We start from the raw sequence: 18,366 nt of genomic DNA, 5'->3' as shown, positions 1-18,366 counted from the left end.
GCCATAGAGGGCCTTGCGCAGACGTAGCACCTTACCCTCCTTGCCGGGGATCGCAAACCCCGGCGGCTGGTGCACGTAGACCTCCTCCTTCAAGTCGCCGTTGAGAAACGCCGACTTGACGTCCATGTGATGGACACGCCAGCCCTCCTGGGCAGCTAGCGCAAGGAGGAGTCGCACGGACTCCATCCGTGCCACGGGAGCGAAGGCATCGTCGAAGTCGACTCCCTCCTGCTGCACGAAACCTCGTGCCACCAGGCGAGCCTTGTGCTTGACGACGGTGCCGGCCTCATCCCTCTTCAGCTTGAACACCCACTTAAGGGTGATCCCGCGGTGACCGCGAGGGAGATCAGCAAGCTCCTAAGTGCGGTTCTTCTCAACCGCGTCCATCTCCGACTGCATCGCGGCACGCCATGCCGCGTGTCCCTCGGCCTCTGCGAAAGACCGAGACTCGCCGTCGTCGCACGCGAGGTGCAACTGCCCCTCCAGGTCGTGAGGCACCAGTCCCAGCACCGGCTGATCGCCGAGAAGGTCCTCCATCGTACGGTACCGCAGTGGCTCACCGTCGTGGTACGCGTCGATGCGCTCCTCGTCGTGAGAGAGCGGAGTAGCGAACTCCACCGGGCTGTGCTCAGCATGAGCAGGTGCTGTAGTAGACGTGCCCGGAGGAGTGGCTGTCGGTGCTGGAGTGCGCGGCGTCGCCGGCTGTGGTGGTGCAGCCGTGGAACTTGGCGCAGCCGGAGTCGTAGCTGAAGAGCGTGGTGCCGCCGGTGTGGCGGGCGCCGGAGTCGGTGGAGGCTTGGGGACCGGGGTAGGCACGCTCGGCGAAGAAGAGCTGCCTACTCCCCCAGCTCCCTCGAAGTGGACGTACTCGACGGTGAAGTCGTCGTACGTCGGAGCCGAGCCGTCGTCCACCGCCTTGTCCCACGCCCATCCTCGCCCTTCGTCGAACACAACGTCGCGCGCCGTGCGCACACGCTGTGTCTCCGGGTCGAGAATGCGGTAGGCCTTCGAACCCGCCGCGTAGCCGATGAACACTCCCGGAGTGCTCCTGTCGTCGAGCTTGCCGATGTGGCCAAGCTCCTTGGCGAACGCAAGGCAGCCGAAGACCCGCAGGTGGGAGACCGCCGGCTTGCACCCATGCCAAGCCTCATACGGCGTCATGCCGTCGAGTGCCTTGGTGGGCGAGCGGTTGAGGATGTAGACGGCCGTCACCACCGCCTCTCCCCAGAAGACAGCCGGCATCCCCCTCTGCTTGAGGAGGGTCCGGGCCATCCCCACAACCGTCTGGTTGCGCCGCTCGACGACGCCGTTCTGCTGCGGGCTGTACGGCGCGGAGTAGTGGCGCTGGATGCCCTCATCCGCGCAATACGCCGCGAACTCGGCCGCCGTGAACTCGCCGCCGTTGTCGGTGCGCAGCACGCGCAACTTGCGGCCGCTCTCCGCCTCCGCAGCAGCCTGAGCACGCCTGATGGCGTCCGCAGCCTCTCCCTTGCTGCCGAGGATCATCACCCACATGAAGCGGGAGAGGTCATCGACGAGCAGCAGGAAGTAGCGCCGTCCTCCTGGTGTGACCGGTGTCACCGGGCCACACAAGTCCCCGTGTACGAGCTCGAGCCGCTCCTTGGCTCGGAAGCTCGCCTGCTGGGGGAAGGAGTGCCGCCTCTGCTTCGTCAGCACACAGACGTCGCAGAGCTGCTCCACGTGGTCGAGGCACGGGAGGCCTCGCACTATCTCCTTGGCGCCGAGCCGCTTCAGGGCCTCAAAGTGGAGGTGCCCAAAGCGCTCGTGCCACTGCCATGCCTCGTCGTCCCTGCGAGCTGCAAGACAAAGAGGCTGGGCCACCCCGACATGGAGGATGTAGAGGCGGTTCTTCCCTCGAACCACCCTGGCGAGAAGCTGGCGACGTTGGTCCCAGATGCGGAGGACCCCGCTGTCGATCACCACGCGGGAGCCGCTCTCATCGAGCTGCCCAAGGCTGATGATGGAGTTCCGCAGCGCCGGGATGTAGTAGACTCCGGTGAGCATCCGGTGCTCTCCGGACTTGGCGGTGAAGATCACGAAGCCCACGCCCTTGATCTCCACGGCGGAGGAGTCCCCGAACCTGACGGAGCCACCTACGTCGACGTCCAGGTCGGAGAAGAACTCCCGCCGCCCGGTCATGTGGTGCGTGGCGCCGGAGTCGAGGTACCAGCCATCGACCCTGTCGTCGTCGGAGCCGTTGCCGAGGAGAACTCGGGCACGCGGCTCGTCGAGGTGGAGTAGAGCGGTCACAGGCGATGCCGCCGGCTGCGGCTCCATGTCCCCGTGGAGTAGGAACAGAGCCGGCTCGTCATCCGGCTGGGCCTCCGCGACGTGGGCTTGGCCCCCACGCCTCCGCTGCGGGCAGTCCCTGGCCCAGTGGCCGGGCCTGCCACAGTTGTGGCAGGCGTCGTCTCGTGCCGCCTTGGGCCTGTCAGCGGCGCCGCCCTGAGCATCTCCGCGGGCGCCACCCTCGGCGCGCCCTCGTGCCCCGGCTTGGGCACCTCTGCGCCCCTTTCGCGGCTTGCCGCGCTTGCGGCCACCAGTCGAGGAAGAGGGCTCCCCCCTCCTCCTGTCACCGCGCCGAGCCTCCCACTGCTCCTGAGTGAGGTGGAGCGTCCCACCGATGGAGATGCCTCCCGAGGGAGGCTGTGGCTCGTCGCTGTCAACGACCTTGAGGCGACCTATCGCCTCCTCGATCGTCATGGTGGAGAGGTCCAGCAGAGACTCGATCGAGCGAGCGGTCTGCCTGTACCTCTCGGGGACGCAGCGGAAGAGCTTCTCGACGGCTCTCTCCTCGTCGTAGGTGTCATCGCCGAACTGCACCACCTTCTGCAGTAGAGTGTTGAGACGGAGGGCGAAGTCATCAACATCCTCACCTGGCTTGAAGGCCAGGTTCTCCCACTCCTTGCGAAGTGCCTGGAGAGTGGTCTTGCGGGCGCGGTCGCTGCCGATACGTGCCGCAGCGATGGAGTCCCAGGCCTCCTTGGCAGTTCGCTTCTTGGAAAGCGTGAACTGCATCTCGGGCGGGGCTGCTGCGATGAGAGCATCCAGCGCCCGTCGATCCTCATCATAGTCGACGTCGCCGTACCGGACTGCCTCCCACATATGCCGCACCTGGAGCTTCACCTCCATGACCGCGGCCCACTCGACGTAGTTGGTCTTGGTGAGGGTGGGCCACCCACCACCAGGACCAACGTCCCTGACCACCGCCTGGAGGCCGTGGTAGCCAGGGGCACCGCCGCGCGCACCCCAGCCAGGAGCGCCGCCACCGCCCTGCGCGCCGCCGCCAAGGACGCGGCCGCCGCCAGGGGCGCCGCCTCCGCCGCCGGGCGCGCGGCCCCCTGGGCCGTCGCCGGGCGCGCCGCCTCCTGGGCCGCCGCCGGGCGCGCGGGCCCCTGGACCGCCGCCGGGCGCGCCGCCATCTAGGCCGCCGCCGGGCGCGCGGGCCCCTGGACCGCCGCCGGGTGCGCCGCCGTCCAGGCCGCCGCCGCCGCCGGGGTGGACTGCTGCCCACCGCGCGGTCCACTCCCGCGCTCTCTCCCTCTCCAACTCCTCAAGGTCCTCGTCGGCGGTGGCGTCGCCGGCGATGGAGCCGCTGAGGCTGCCGCGCAAGGTCTCAACCTCGACCTCCGCCGCACGCGCTGCATCCTCCGCCGCCTCTGCTTCCACCTCCGCCCTGGCCGCCGCCAGCTCCGCTGCAGCCAGCCTGGCCGCCCTCGCCGCTGCTGCAGCGGCTTGTGCCGTCGCTCGCCTGCGCTCCTCTGCCGCGGCGAGCTCGGCATCTCGCTGACGCCGTGCGCTCGAGGCGACCGAGCGCTGAGACGGTGCGTCGGACATGGCGCGCCTCCAGGGGGCTGCTGCGTGGAGAAGACGCAGCCTCAGACGAGCTGCTGCTCGTCTGCTCGGGTGTGGAAGGTGGAGTAGAGGGTGCAGCAGGTGCTGCTGCGCTAGCCGCTGCCGCTGCGCTAACTGCCGCTGCTGCTGCGCTAGCTGCTGTTGTGCTAGCTGCTGCTTGGGAGGGAGAAGTGCAGGAGATGTCTAACCTACAGGAAAGTACGGCTCGGATACCAAATGTTAGAAGCTCAATTCTAACTCTCATTGAGCTGAGAGGATGACAATGAACTTGGGGCAATTTTCTGGGTTTTCTTCATTCACAAACTCAAAGCCATGCCTTCCAACGGGAAGGGTGGCCACACATATATACAGCCAGCCAAGGAGCTGCTAACTGCCTAGTCTAAGATGCTCCTGCTGTCTTAGAAAAGTAGATGCTAACTGCTGCTGTCCTACTAACTGCAGCTGTCCTAGCAAACTAAAAAGCAGTCCAAGATGCTGTCCTCTAGGGGCAGCACAAACCCACTGCATGCTGCAGCAAAAAAGGAGATGCTGCAGCCCCCACAAAGACCAAGAGTACAAGACTTATTCCCTTCACCCCAGACCCCGCACAGTGCGGGAAGCCTATGGCACTAGGTACGCCCTTTTAGGTTTTCTTAGTTTGAAATTAACTGCTAGACAGAATTATTATTAGAGTATATTTGTGATATCTCTATAATAGGCAGGTTAGGATTGTATCCGGACTCTACCATACCGTAGGAGGCTTGCCCTCCAAGTCATGTACCCCAATATATACTGGCCTAGGCCTCAATGCAATACAATTATCATTCATTACACCAATTCTATTATCCTACAATTATGATGAAATGCTAAGATATTTATTGCATTTAATATGACTCCTTGTTATGCATACAGGTACCGTATTTATTGTGTGCTTCATATTCACCAGCAGGTCAGCGAGGCTTTCATTATCCTAGTGCCAACTTTTTTTTTCTCGAACGACGCAGGAGAACTGTGTGCCAACTATTTTCAGTTGATACTCAATTCACTAGATCCTTATATTCATTATCTTCTACTACTGATTTCAGTCTATGGGCTTCAGCGATCATTTTAATTGTGCTGGCCATGATAGTCTTGGATTTGATGGTATGTTTGACCCTCAGAATGAATACTCCTTGAATTTAAATACATTTGAAAATTCTTTAGATTAATGAACTGTCCCTAATGAATATATAATGTACATACAAGATTTGAAGTACAAGCTGTTAAAATGAAGTGGGCTTATCGGCTCATGGTGTGATTTTGTGTGATATCTGAACTAAAGCAAGTTATAGGATTCATTTACTATTGATGAAGCCTGTGCGATATGTTATCTATGCTATGGTGTGGAATAATTACGCTAAAGTATAATACAAAAGCAAACTTTTATAAGTGAATCTAAAAAGGGATTCCCTTTATAATCACCTGCCACTATTGGCATGTTCTGGACTCCTAGGTGTTTGTATATGTAACATTACTCTATGATGTTCCAGGAGCCAATTCTAATTAAATATATTCTGGCAGTGTAGAATACTAGAATTATTGTTGGTACTAATTTTTCTTTTCCTTTTTTTCCTCTGAATTTGTTGGCAGGGTGTGATGGCCATGCTTGGTATTCAGCTCAATGCAATTTCTGTTGTAAACCTTGTTATGTCAATAGGAATTGCTGTTGAGTTCTGTGTTCATATCACACATGCCTTTATGGTAGGTGCACTGTACATTTGGAAATACCAGTTCCAAATCTTACTTTACTGTACTTTTCGGTATTTAGTATCGATGCTACAAAAGGATGGCGACATTGATAAAGATGTTAGGCATAGAATCTCAGCTGGCTGGTTGAAATGACGTCAAGCTTCTGGCATCCTCTGTGACAGGAGGGTGCCACAAAAGCTAAAAGGCAAGTTCCATAGGACAGCGATTCGCCCGGCGATGTTATATGGTGCTGAATGTTGGCCCACAAAAAGGCGACATGTCCAGCAACTGAGTGTAGCAGAGATGCGGATGTTGCGGTGGTTTTGCGGGCACACAAGAAGGGATAGAGTTCGGAACGAAGTTATTCGGGAAAGGGTAGGGGTGGCACAAATTGAGGAGAAACTTACCCAACATCGGTTGAGATGGTTTGGACATATCCAACGGAGGCCTCCTGAGGCGCTGGTGCGTAGTGGGGTTCTAAAGCGTGTCGATAAGGTAAAGAGGGGTAGAGGTAGACCTAAACTGGCTTGGGACGAGTCGGTTAAGAAAGACTTTAAGGATTGGAATATCTCTGAAGAGGTAGCTTTGGATAGGAGCGCTTGGAGACTAGCTATCAGTGTTGGTGTATATGTGAGCCCATGTATAGAGGCCCATATAGAGGTCCATGTATAGGATCTATATATCCCACCCTTTTAGGGTTTGGAGGAATAGAAGCCATTATTTTTCTCCATCATGGTATCATTAGCCTAGGGTTAGGGTTCCCTCTCCTCCTTCCTTCCCTCCCCTCCCAGCCGCCGCCGCCGCCGGCAGCCATGGCCGGGCGCCGGCACCACCCCCCTCCACCTCCTTCCCTCCCCTCCCCTCATCTTCCTCTACTGCCGCGCCGAGCTCTACTGGCGCCGCCGCCTCCTCTGCCTGGGCCGCAGCGGCTTCTTGGTCGCAGATCCAGCCTGCTACCGCCCTGCAGCCCGCCGCCGCCGCCGCTGCCGCAGCTGGCGCGGGTGCCGGGAGCCGCGCCGTCGCCTGGCCCAGGCCGGCCGCCGCCCTGGTCACCTCCCTGCCACCGCGGATCCGCCCCTGCCGGATCCCGCTGCTGCCCCGCGCGCCGCCGCCGTCGATCTGGCCGTCCTGCGGGCCGCGGCACAGCTGCTGCAGGCCGCGGGCGCCGATCCGGCCACGCCGCCGCTGCTGCAGGATCCCGCCGCCGTCGCTGCGGCCCACCGCGCCGCTGTCGCCGCGGGCAAGCAGCCCGCCGCCGCCGCCGCGCCCGATGCCGCGTGGACCGGGCTCGGGATGTCTCCCGCGGATGCGCCGCCCTCCGCGGGCAGCAGGTCGACGCCGCTCTCGCCGCGGCCCTCCTCGCCGCCAAGTCGGAGGCTTCGGCGGCCCAGGAGCGGCTCCGCGTGGCTGCTCTCGCCTGGGAGTGCGAGCGCGCCGCGGCCGAAGCCTCCGCTCTCCGGGTGGCCGAGGCAGAGCACTTCCTCCGCGCCTCCTCCGGCCAGCCCGTCGTCCCCGAGCCCGGCGCCTCCTCCTCCCGCCAGGCCCCGCCCGCTGGATCTGGAGCCCGGTACGACCCGACCGACCCCATGGTCGCCCAGCCCCACCTCCAGGCCGCCGGCGTCCAGAACATCAGGGCCCTGGTCACCGTCCTCCTCGACCCGACGTCCTCCTCCTACGGACGCTGGCGGGACCAGGTCCTGCTCGCCCTCCGCCGCTACGCCCTCGACGACCACGTCCTCCTCGACACGTCGATCGAGACGCAGGACGTGGCGTGGCTGCGCCTCGACAGCGTCGACATGTCCTGAATCTTTGGGACCATCTCCCTAGATCTTCAGGACCTCGTCAGGACCCACGGCGGCACCGCGTGGCAGGCCTGGGTGCCGCTCGAGTGGCAGTTCCTCGGCAACGCCGAGTACCGCGCCCTCCAGCTCGACGCCACCTTCTGCACCTTCGTGCAGGGGGACCTCTCCGTTGATGAGTACTGCCGCCGGATGAAGGGCATGGCCGATGCTCTTCACGACCTCGGGGCCTGAGCAGCACCTATGACCACCTGAAGAGCTGGATCGCCCGCCAGAGGCCCTTCCCCTCCTTCCTGCAGGTCCGAGACGACCTCGCCCTCGAGGAGATCACCAGGGGTCTCGCGCCAGGATCGCCCTCGTCCACCTCCACCGCGCTCGTCACTGCTCCACCGGCTTCCTCCGCCGCCCCTGCCACCTCTCCTTGGTGCTGCTCCCGCCGGGCAGACCGGAGGTGGGGGGGCCGTGGACGTCGTCGGCGGGGGGGGGGGGGGGGCGTGGTGGTGGTGGTGGCACTGGTGGCCCTGCTTCTAGGGGTACCGGTACCGGTGTTGGCCGTCGGGGCGCGCCGGCTCCGGCTCCGACTCCCGCTTCTGCCCCTGCCCCTGCCCCTAGAGCTACGCCCTGGCCATCCTTCAGCAACCCATGGTCAGGGCTCATCTCGATGTGGCCGTTACAGGGTCCGGGAGGGGGACCTCGTCCTCAGCTCCAGCCGGCGGCCATGTTCACCGGTGCTGCTCCCCTCTCCGCGCCGTACTGGACCCCGCCCGCTCAGCCCAGCCAGCAGCCGACCTGGCCTGGGGGGTGGGACCAGGCCGCTCTGGCGCAGTCCTTCAGCACCATGGGACAGACGCCGCCGGTCAGCACCGAGTGGATCGCCGACTCGGGTGCCTCGTTCCACACCACTCCTGATGCCGGTATCCTCTCTTCCGTCCGACCCCCACACCCCACTTGTCCTTCTTCTATCATGGTTGGTGATGGGTCTTTCCTTCCTGTCACCGCCGTGGGTTCTGCTCCTTGTCTTCCTAATGTTCTTGTTGCTCCCCAAATGGTTCACAACCTTCTTTCTATTCGCCAGTTTACTGCTGACAACTCATGTTCTATCGAATTTGACTCTTCTGGTCTTACTGTGAAGGATTCGGCTTCCCGGCGTCCGCTCCTCAGATGTGATACCCCGGGGGCCCTTTACACTCTTCAGCTTCCTGCTTCCGCTGCTCCGCCTTCGACTTCTTCTTCGTCTACTGCTTTTGCTGTGACGCCTTCTTCCACCACCTGGCACCGCCGGCTTGGACACCCCGGCCGCGATGTTTTGGCTCAGCTTAGTCATAGTACCGATGTTCCATGTACTAGGGCTCCTGCTGAGCACCTCTGTCATGCGTGCCAGTTGGGTCGTCATGTTAGACTTCGTTTTCTTCTTCTTCGCATGCTGCGCATGCTTTTGATCTTATTCATTGTGACATGTGGACATCTCTTGTACTCAGCATGTCTGGCTACAAATATTACCTGGTCATTGTTGATGATTTTTCTCATTACTCTTGGACTTTCCCTTTGCGCGCCAAGTTTGAGACATTCCCCACCCTCCTCTTCTTTGCCTGGGTGTCCACTCAGTTCGGCCTCACTGTTAAGGCCGTCCAGTGTGACAACGGCCTCCACGCTCTTTTCGGTACCCCTCCTCGCTACGACCACCTTCGGGTCTTCGGGTGTGCGTGTTACCCTAACACCTCTGTCACCGCTTCTCACAAGCTGGCGCCCCGCTCGACTCGTTGTGTGTTCCTCGGGTACTCCCCTGACCACAAGGGGTACCGATGCTTTGACCTCACCTCTCGCCGCGTTCTGATCTCCCGACACGTCTTTGACGAGTCGGATTTCCCCTACTCCACCTCCTCCACACCTTCTCCTGACCCTAAGCTGGAGTCTTTGTTTCCGACTGACCCGGTGGTTCAGCCACCGTTACCTGTCTGTCCTTTTTCTGCAGGTTTTTTCGGCGCACCGGCACCGCTTCCGGTGATCCCTGCTGCACCGAGCGCGGCCCCGGTGCCCGCGGTCACGCCACGCGCGGCCCCCGGGCCTCCGGTCGTGCCGCGCGCGGATCCGGTGCCTTCCCCTGCCCCTGCGCGGTACGCTCAGCCGGTGCAGGTGTACCGGCGCCGCTCGGCGCCGACACCGGTGACGCAGCGGTACGCTCAGCCGGTGCAGATGTACCGGCGTCGTTCGGCGTCGACACCGGCGCCGCCTCATGCTCCGGAGGCTCCTGCGACGCCTACACCGGCGCCGGCTCCGCCGCCGCCTCCGGCTGCCTCTCGAGCCTAGCCGGAGGTGTACCACCCGCTAGTTATCCATCGGGATCCTCGGCATATTCATCCCATGGTGACTCGGCGGATGGCGTCTCAGGCCACGACTCTCTCCGCCACTGAGGGAGAACCGCGGGTCTCTCCGGTACCCTCCTCTGTCCGCGACGCCTTGGCGGATCCTCACTGGCGTCGCGCGATGGAAGAGGAGTACGCGGCTCTTCTTGCAAACCAGACGTGGGACATCGTGCCGCGTCCGTCTGGTTGCAATGTGGTGACTGGCAATTGGATCTGGACGCATAAGCGTCGGGCTGATGGCACACTGGAGCGCTACAAGGCTCGCTGGGTTCTCCAGGGGTTCACTCAACGACCTGGTGTGGACTATGATGAGACCTTCAGCCCAGTGGTGAAGCCCGCTACGGTGCGCACGGTCCTCTCGCTTGCGCTCTCGCGCTCCTGGCCGGTGCACCAGCTGGACGTGAAGAATGTGTTTCTTCACGGCACTCTCTCAGAGACTGTCTACTGCTCTCAGCCAGCGGGATTTGTGGACTCGAGTCGTCCGGATATGGTCTGCCGGCTCAACAAGTCTCTCTATGGTCTGAAGCAGGCTCCTCGGATTTGGTACTCTCGGTTCGCCACGTTCTTGTTGACATTGGGGTTCACCGAGGCCAAGTCCGACACGTCTCTCTTCATCTACCGCCGTGGGGATGAGACTGCATATCTGCTGCTTTATGTCGATGACATTGTGCTCACAGCCTCCAGTCAGCAGCTACTTCAGAGTGTCATCTCCTCTCTGCAGCAGGAGTTTGCTATGAAGGATCTGGGTCAGCTCCAACACTTCTTGGGCGTCACTGTTGAGCCTCGCCCGTCTGGTCTTCTCCTTCACCAGCAGCAGTACGCACTCGATATTCTGGAGCGGGCTGGGATGACTGATTGCAAGCCCTGCTCCATTCCTGTCGACACTCAGGCGAAGCTGTCTGCTGATCTGGGTGATCCGGTGGCTGATCCTACTGTCTACCGGAGTCTGGCTAGCGCTTTGCAGTACCTCACCTTCACCAGGCCGGACCTCACCTACGCTGTTCAGCAGGTCTGTCTCCATATGCATGATCCCCGGGAGTCACACCTTGCTGCGCTGAAGCGTCTCCTCCGCTACGTCCGTGGTACTGTGGACCTCGGCCTGGTTGTGACACCCCGGCCCAGGGCTTAATAGGATTAATAGGATACTCATACCAACAAATTGCAACTTCTTTTCCGGAAGCCGGTCTCCAAAGAACTCCGAGGTTAAGCGTGCTTGGCCCGGAGAAATTTGGGGATGGGTCACCGACCGGGAAGTTCTTCCCGGGTGCGCACGAGTGAGGACAAAGTGTGCAGAAAATACTGGTGTTGATCTGTGAGGACAGTCTATGTCTTAGAAAGCAGCCAGATGTAAGCGGGCCCGACCTCGGGGAGGCGGGACGTTACAGAATGGTATCAGAGCCGACTCTCGCGGTTTCACGGGCACGTACGGGCGTAAGTGCGGAGTCATGAGCACGGGCGCGTGGGGGCGCAGATGCCACCGGCATGTGCACGGGGCGTGGCGGGTCAGTGCGCGGGCATCTGGGATGCGCCGTTGGCACTGGACGCACGGACGTGGCACAGGGACCGTTGGCACTGGACGCACGGACGTGGCACATGGGCTGCTGGCACTGGACGTACGGGACGTGGCCAAGAGAGGACGTTCCTGGCTTGGGATTGACCGACGAGGACGTCGTTCTCTTAAGGGGGTGAACATGTGATACCCCGGCTCAGGGCTTAATAGGATTAATAGGATACTCATACCAACAAGTTGCAACTTCTTTTCCGGAAGCCGGTCTCCAAAGAACTCCGAGGTTAAGCGTGCTTGGCCCGGAGAAATTTGGGGATGGTTGACCGACCGGGAAGTTCTTTCCGGGTGCGCACGAGTGAGGACAAAGTGTGCAGAAAAGACTGGTGTTGGTCTGTGAGGACAGTCTATGTCCTAGAAAGCAGCCAGATGTAAGCGGGCCCGGCCTCGGGGAGGCGGGACGTTACACTGGTGCTTCACCGCTCGTCCTCTACTGAGCTGGTGGTCTACACCGACGCTGACTGGGCTGGCTGCCCGGACACTCGTCGCTCTACTTTCGGCTACGCCGTCTTCCTGGGCGGCAACCTGGTCTCCTGGTTGTCCAAGCAGCAGCCGGTTGTCTCCCGCTCCAGTGCTGAGGCGGAGTATCGGGCTGTCGCTAACGGCGTGGCAGAGGCGTCCTGGCTACGACAGTAGCTTGCTCTTGGCGGAGCTCCACAGCCCGCTCGCCAAGAGCACGCTCGTCTACTGTGACAATGTCAGCGCCGTGTATCTCTCCACCAACCCCGTCCAGCATCAGCGGACGAAGTATGTGGAGATCGACCTACACTTCGTGCGCGACAGAGTCGCCATCGGCGATGTTCGGGTACTCCATGTCCCGACTACCTCCCAGTTTGCTGACATCTTCACCAAGGGACTGCCCTCCTCGACCTTTTCGGAGTTTCGCTCCAGCCTCAACGTAGCCGGTGGCTAGTTGTGGCTGTGGGGGGTATTTGCCCTTTTGTACTCTATTTGTACTCTCTTCTTGTCCAGTATTGAACACCGCTGCGGGGGGGTGTTAGCTTTCTCGTTGTCCAGTCTTGAACACCGCTGCGCCGGTAGTTCAGACTGCGGGGGGTGTTGGTGTATATGTGAGCCCATGTATAGAGACCCATGTATAAGATCTATATATCCCGCCCTTCTAGAGTTTGGAGGAATAGAAGCCATTATTCTCTCCATCAATCAGCGTGCCTGAACCGTGACCTTTGTGTCTTTTGGGTTTCATCTCTAGCCTACCCCAACTCGCTTGGGACAAAAGGCTATGTTGTTGTTGTTGTTGTTGTTGTTGTTGTGATTATTGTAAAGTTATACCTTTAGATGCTTTACTATTCTTGAAGAAAGTATTATTTGCTATGCTTCTAAAAGGTTAGGCATGAAGAGGTGCCACACTTTTCAGGCCACTTCTACAGAACTTTGCACACATTTGCACTGATCATGAAAATCTGGCTGTAGGATTTAGAACCATATGCAACTGCTATCTGGTAATACAGTTTTGGATTTTAGTGCAGAAGTATTTTGATTGGATGTACTCGTGTACAGTCTGCATAAGTTCTCGAACACAGAGGAGAGCTCTGTAAGTTCTTGTAGCAAGGAGAAGGCTAACACTAATGTCGTGCAACCCTTTCAAATAGAACCCAGACAGATATTTCTTATATAAACAACAACAACAACAACAACATAGCCTTTTTTCCCAAGCAAGTTGGGGTAGGCTAGATTTCTTATATAAACATGCTGCTAAAATATATTTGACTTAAATGCTTGTGTTGGCTGTTCTTTTCCACAGCCCACACCATGACTTAATACTAGATTCCTCTTATTGTTTTATAGATTGGCAATGGGGACAGAGAAACTCGTGCAAGACAGGCTCTTTCCACAATGGGTGCTTCTGTATTCAGGTTAGAGATTGCATTCTCCCAAAAAAAATTGTGGCAAGCCTGAGGAAATAGAAACAATATAAGCTCCGATCTTTCAAATTTGAATTGGTTATATTGTATGCTTTGTTGATTGAATTTATGCATTATGTGCGCATAGGCCAGTGTTCTGTACAGCATCTGTTAGATGTTTAAATTTACCATGCATTTCTGCAATAATTTTTCAATCTTACAGAAAAGGACTTACCACTCGTGTCAACTGGATTTGCTTGCTATATTTACACATCAGTGCAATATTTATTATCTTGGTCTGACGTACCTTTTGCCTTTCCAGTGGAATCACCTTGACCAAACTGGTGGGAGTTATTATCCTGCGTTTTGCAAAATCTGAAGTTTTTGTGGTACGTGCTCCTGTTACGTCTTACCTTGAAGTACCCCTTTCTTATACCCATATGAATATAGGTCTATTACTTCCAAATGTACTTGGCACTTGTCCTCATTGGATTCCTGCATGGGCTTATCTTCCTACCGGTTAGCATCTAAATTATCTACCATCTCTTGTTTCCACACAATCTCATTAAAAGCTTTCACCAATAAATTGCTAAATCTTTCAGGTCGTTTTGAGTTTATGTGGCCCTCCTTCAAAATCAGCGAAGCCAATTGAACAAAGTCAACCAACTTCAGCTTCAACCGAGCAGACTTGACGGGATTTTACTCGAGTTAACAGTGACATACTCAAAAACTAAAATAGGCCAGTTTGGGACATCGTTTTCGGTATCCATGTACATATCCATCTCTCCCGGTGCAGAAGTCACATTGCGCTGTACAGCATTTGAAGGTGAAAGCAGTGTCTTTTTAGGGTGGTGAAAGCAGTGTTATAGATCCATAGAAAAAGACTGTACATGTCCATCTTCCTATTGTTTGCTTATAACTAGGTTAGTTGGAGCTCACACATGGCGGAAAAGGAAACCAAGAGGTGTATTGGGTCTTGATTGTGCGCTATAGCTAGTTTGCTGCAGTCTGCTGGTGGTTTGTATCTGTTTCACTCAAGAGTACAGATGCTTGAGTGCCGATGTTTGGTATCGTCACGTTCTAGCATTGAGCTTGATTGGATTCATTCCGTATGTTTGTAATTGTAAGGATGTATTTTAGGCATACAAGAGGTGATTTTGTTTTAAACCTGCATGTAAGATGAATCACATGAAACTAGTGTCTGGTGTTTTTGCTTTTGTCGGCAAACATGCGGTAGCTGGAATGCTGAATAATGCACAATCAGTCGAATTTGTTTATTGATGGAGCTTTTAGTCAAAAAAAATTCCGTCTGCCGACACTGATGTAATTTGTTTAGTACCAGGGCGGTGGATTTGGTAGGATTTTCTGAATCCAAGAGTTTAACACTTGTTGCAATCGGTCATGTGACTTTCACGGTCCCTTCTCTGAACCCCAGCCGTCGGCATCCACATGCTGATGGTGGTGGATAAACGGACAACGGGTTCTTTGCCGCAATGTCCGTCTGCACCCTCCAATTGTATGAAATGCGTGGCTCTGGTGAATTCAAACCCTTTTGTCAGGGCACAATAGATGAATAGAAGGCCTTAGGAGATGGAAGCATGAGGAGAGCTGAGGCAGACTATATGCAACTGCGGCCGCGTTCTCCAGCGAGTATATTTCGTGCCAAGTGGAATGCAATATCTGAGCTGGTACTTCAGCAGTTGCCGGTGCTGGCTTTTCCGGAATAAGCCGAGCCTCTGACCATCCTGTCATCCTTCTGTACGGGTGTCGGATACTCCCTCCGTACCCATAATTCTTGACGTTCTAGCCTACATGCGCATTGAGTACTATACTAACGCGCCAGGAATTGGCGCGCGCTCATGCGTCGCGGCCCCACGTGGGCCCGGGGGTACTGCTCATCATTTAAAAAATAATAAAATGTACTGTTCATGTGGTGCCGGGGGTACTGGTCATAATAAAAAATAATAAAAAGGTACTATTCGTGTGGGCCCCGCCGGGTACTGTTCATAATAAAAAAATATAATTCGAAATTAAAAATAAAAAAATTAAAAAGTGGCCCCATGTGTTTAAATGTTTAGTTTTTTATGAAAAACAATTATATACTACATTTACCTCTATTATATATTGGATTTTATTTTCACTTTGTGAACTCGCAAAATATAATTGAATCATACATTCATTTCTAACCCTATCATTTTTTCTACCAAAATTAATAATTAGTGTAAGCTAATCCATCAATTATATCTACTAACATACACAAAATAAATTCTTCTATGTACTATTTATACAGGGCCCATGTGGGCCCTGTGTGTTATTTAGGTGTTACCCACATAATATTCAATTGGAATCCACCCACAAAATATATTTAATTATTTATTTACATGAAAACAATAACCATATTTCATACACTACGTCTACGCGTGCTAGCCCCTACTACTTATTGGATTTTAATTCCACTTCATAAACTCGCAAAATATAATTATATGACAATCTATCAACTATACCTATCACACTTCATTCAATACATCAACACGTTGCCAAAATATATCAACACGATATTGCTTTAACGGTAATATACGATAATATATTTTTATTATTATTTTACATCAAATCTTTTGCTACAGGCGCGCAAAGCGCGCCAACCTGCCTAGTTTTCTCAAAAGTTGACGTTCTGACCGCGCGGGAGACTGGTTTGACGCGATTGCCCCTGTCCATTCGGTTCCACTCCCGCATGCATGCCGTCCGCTCCACTCCCGCATGGCAGTAGCATTGATATCGCGCGTGGGCCGGCTCTCCTCGTTTCTCTCCCGCGCGCATTGATCGCGCGCCTCCCTCGCGCTCCGTCTCCACGCGCAGCCAGGAATATCCCTCGCTCCATCTCATTTGGCCAAGCGCCGCCATGGATTCCAGCCGGAAGCGATCACGGCTCGGCGTCGGTGTCCGCAGACTCGGATGAGACGTTCGCCGAGGACGTGTTCGTCGCCGAGGAGGTCCAGCCTGTCTCCGCGGACGTCGAGGTCGCCGCGGACTCCGTGGAGCTCGTCGCGGACTACGTCCTGGAGGTCGCGGACTCCGTCGAGTTGGTGCTGGCCTCCGTCGCAGACTCCGTTCTGGAGGTCGCCGACTCCGTCGAGTCACCGCCGTCGTAATCAACTTCATCAATGCCGTCGCCGTCGTCTTCCAGCGCCGGCAAGGGTGCGGTGTCGTCGTCATCTACAACATTTTCTACTTACCGATCGAAAAGCAAGGAAGCAAGGATGCAAGGAAACAAGAAAGCAAAGAAGCAAGAAAAGAAGCAAACTTACCGATGTCCTCCAGTAGAGGCTCGTTGAGGTCCAATACAGGCACGTTTAGATCGAAGGCCATTTGTGCGGGTGTTTTGTTTGTGTTGCAATCCGGCCAGGCGTATAAATATACGGACTCAATTGTTGTCCAAGCCGAAAACAAGGAGCGGCACCAAAAACTTCCAGCGAAAACGCGAGCGCAAAAACATCCACCGAGCAAAAATCGTGAAAACAAGGAGCGGCAAAACCGTCCAGCGAGTGCAAAAAATTTTGAGGCCGCGGGGAATCGAACCTGCGCCATGCCGGTGACAGCAGCCACCACGCTGGGCTAGCCAATCCGCCCTTGGTTTGTTTCTCGGATGAAGCATACCGCAACTACATTTAATAGGGGTAGACAGGGAAAAATTACCTCTAATTAATGACTTCTTAGTTACCACAATCATGTGCTAAACGTCAAGAATTGTGGGTATGGAGGGAGTACATGCGCCCGCTCGCCTAGGCTCAACTCCCAACCAGCCTATCCGCCTGTGGCTGTTCGCTGTATGTACATGACGACAAGCGGTCAAACTCGACAGTGATAGCGCAGCAAGCGTCTGCCTGCCAACTAATTTAATGACAAATCTGAAAGTCGCGCAGTCTCTGCAGTATTAGAGGAAGTATTACATCATACTGTAAACAGACTGAATTCTACATGAAGAGAGAGAGAAAAGGAGTGAGAGAAAAAAAACTGGCGCTCCACTCTCCGCCCGCTCAAGCTGGCGCCCTATTCCCTGGGCCCGCGTGCCCTGAACCGCCGGCACGCAGCCTGCAACGAGCAGCGGGCGCACGCCCAGCTTGCAGCCGACTTGATGGCGAGGTTATTAGCCCTGCTCTTACTACTCTTAGAGCAAGGCTTATAAAGTCGCCTGCTTGGCGGCGAAAAGAAGCTCCAGCTCAGCAGGGTATTGTGTTTTTTATTCAATAGTTGTGGCCTGTTTTATTGCACGAAAGCGACAGCAACTAATTGAGAGTGGAGAAAACAGTGCTGGCAAACAGTGAATCCGCCCGCTAAATACTGGTGTCTTGCCATACGACCGCTGCCGTCTCTCTCATACCTTCTCTTCCTTCCACGTCAGCATTTCGCTGACGCCCTTCATAATACCTGCTCTTTCTACAGTATTACTACTCGGCTACTCATTAGTACCAGTACTATGCTATCTATCACCGCTCTCTGATCTCCAGCGGGCGGCCTCACCACTGCTCATCTCCATGCTTCGTCAGGGACCCACTCGATCCCGTCCGTCCGATCGCATCTCGCAGCCTTAACCCCGTGTCAGTGGAGGGGAGCGGGCTCGCTCGACTGGATGGGCACTGATGCGCGATGGCTTTTCTCACACCGTCGCACGCTCGCTAGTCGCTGACCAGTGGATCCCACCTACACCAACGCGCCCCACGCGTCGCCGCGCCGCATGCACCATGGGTGCAGGCCCGCCGGTCAGTGGCAGACAGGTACGGAGCCTGCGTCCTCCTGATCGAGTCCAGACCTGACGAGACTCAACCAAGCGAACACTGCGTTCAGCAGGCTGGAGCTGGAGTAGTATGAGAGAAAAATAACTGGTGGTTTGAGACTAGTGCTGAAGCGATATAAGAGAGAAATACTATAGAGCTGGAGACCGATGCACCAGCCGACCACGGTGGAAACCTACCAGCCCGGGCCGGACGGCCCCCGGCGCGGCGCACCCGGAACCCGTCGATTTGAAAGCACGTGCACGCAGCACGCCCTGGCGCGGACGGAGGCGACCGTTACGACCACGCGACCTGGGGCGCGGCCGGCCCTCTCGAGCTGTCCAACAGCTCACGCTGCGGCGGCCCACTAGCCGTTGGCCTCCATCGCCTTTCCCCCTTTCAAATCCGCCCCCTTCCCTCCCCTCC

The 18,366-nt window shown here is 56.4% G+C and overlaps 1 protein-coding gene across 3 annotated transcripts in view; it reads left to right on the top strand.

Annotated features, from left to right (window-relative positions):
* Positions 1-14,448, top strand: part of LOC120641447 (NPC intracellular cholesterol transporter 1-like) — a 40,751-nt gene extending 26,303 nt beyond the window's left edge. For 2 of the 3 annotated variants that reach the window (XM_039917590.1, XM_039917588.1), the window contains 7 exons: positions 4,768-4,804; positions 4,941-4,998; positions 5,485-5,595; positions 13,116-13,183; positions 13,494-13,560; positions 13,622-13,690; positions 13,774-14,448. In XM_039917590.1, the coding sequence (XP_039773524.1) occupies positions 4,768-4,804; positions 4,941-4,998; positions 5,485-5,595; positions 13,116-13,183; positions 13,494-13,560; positions 13,622-13,690; positions 13,774-13,863 (500 nt within the window). In that variant the 3' untranslated portion in view covers positions 13,864-14,448. Of the gene's footprint in view, positions 1-4,767; positions 4,805-4,940; positions 4,999-5,484; positions 5,596-13,115; positions 13,184-13,493; positions 13,691-13,773 lie in introns of all 3 variants that reach the window. The other variant, XM_039917587.1, reaches the window with a different exon arrangement.
* The last annotated feature ends 3,918 nt before the right edge of the window (positions 14,449-18,366 follow it).

The sequence above is a fragment of the Panicum virgatum genome, chromosome 7K, assembly GCF_016808335.1.
Source record: "Panicum virgatum strain AP13 chromosome 7K, P.virgatum_v5, whole genome shotgun sequence".
Lineage (NCBI taxonomy): Eukaryota > Viridiplantae > Streptophyta > Magnoliopsida > Poales > Poaceae > Panicum > Panicum virgatum.
This window is presented reverse-complemented; position numbering and strand designations above follow the sequence as displayed.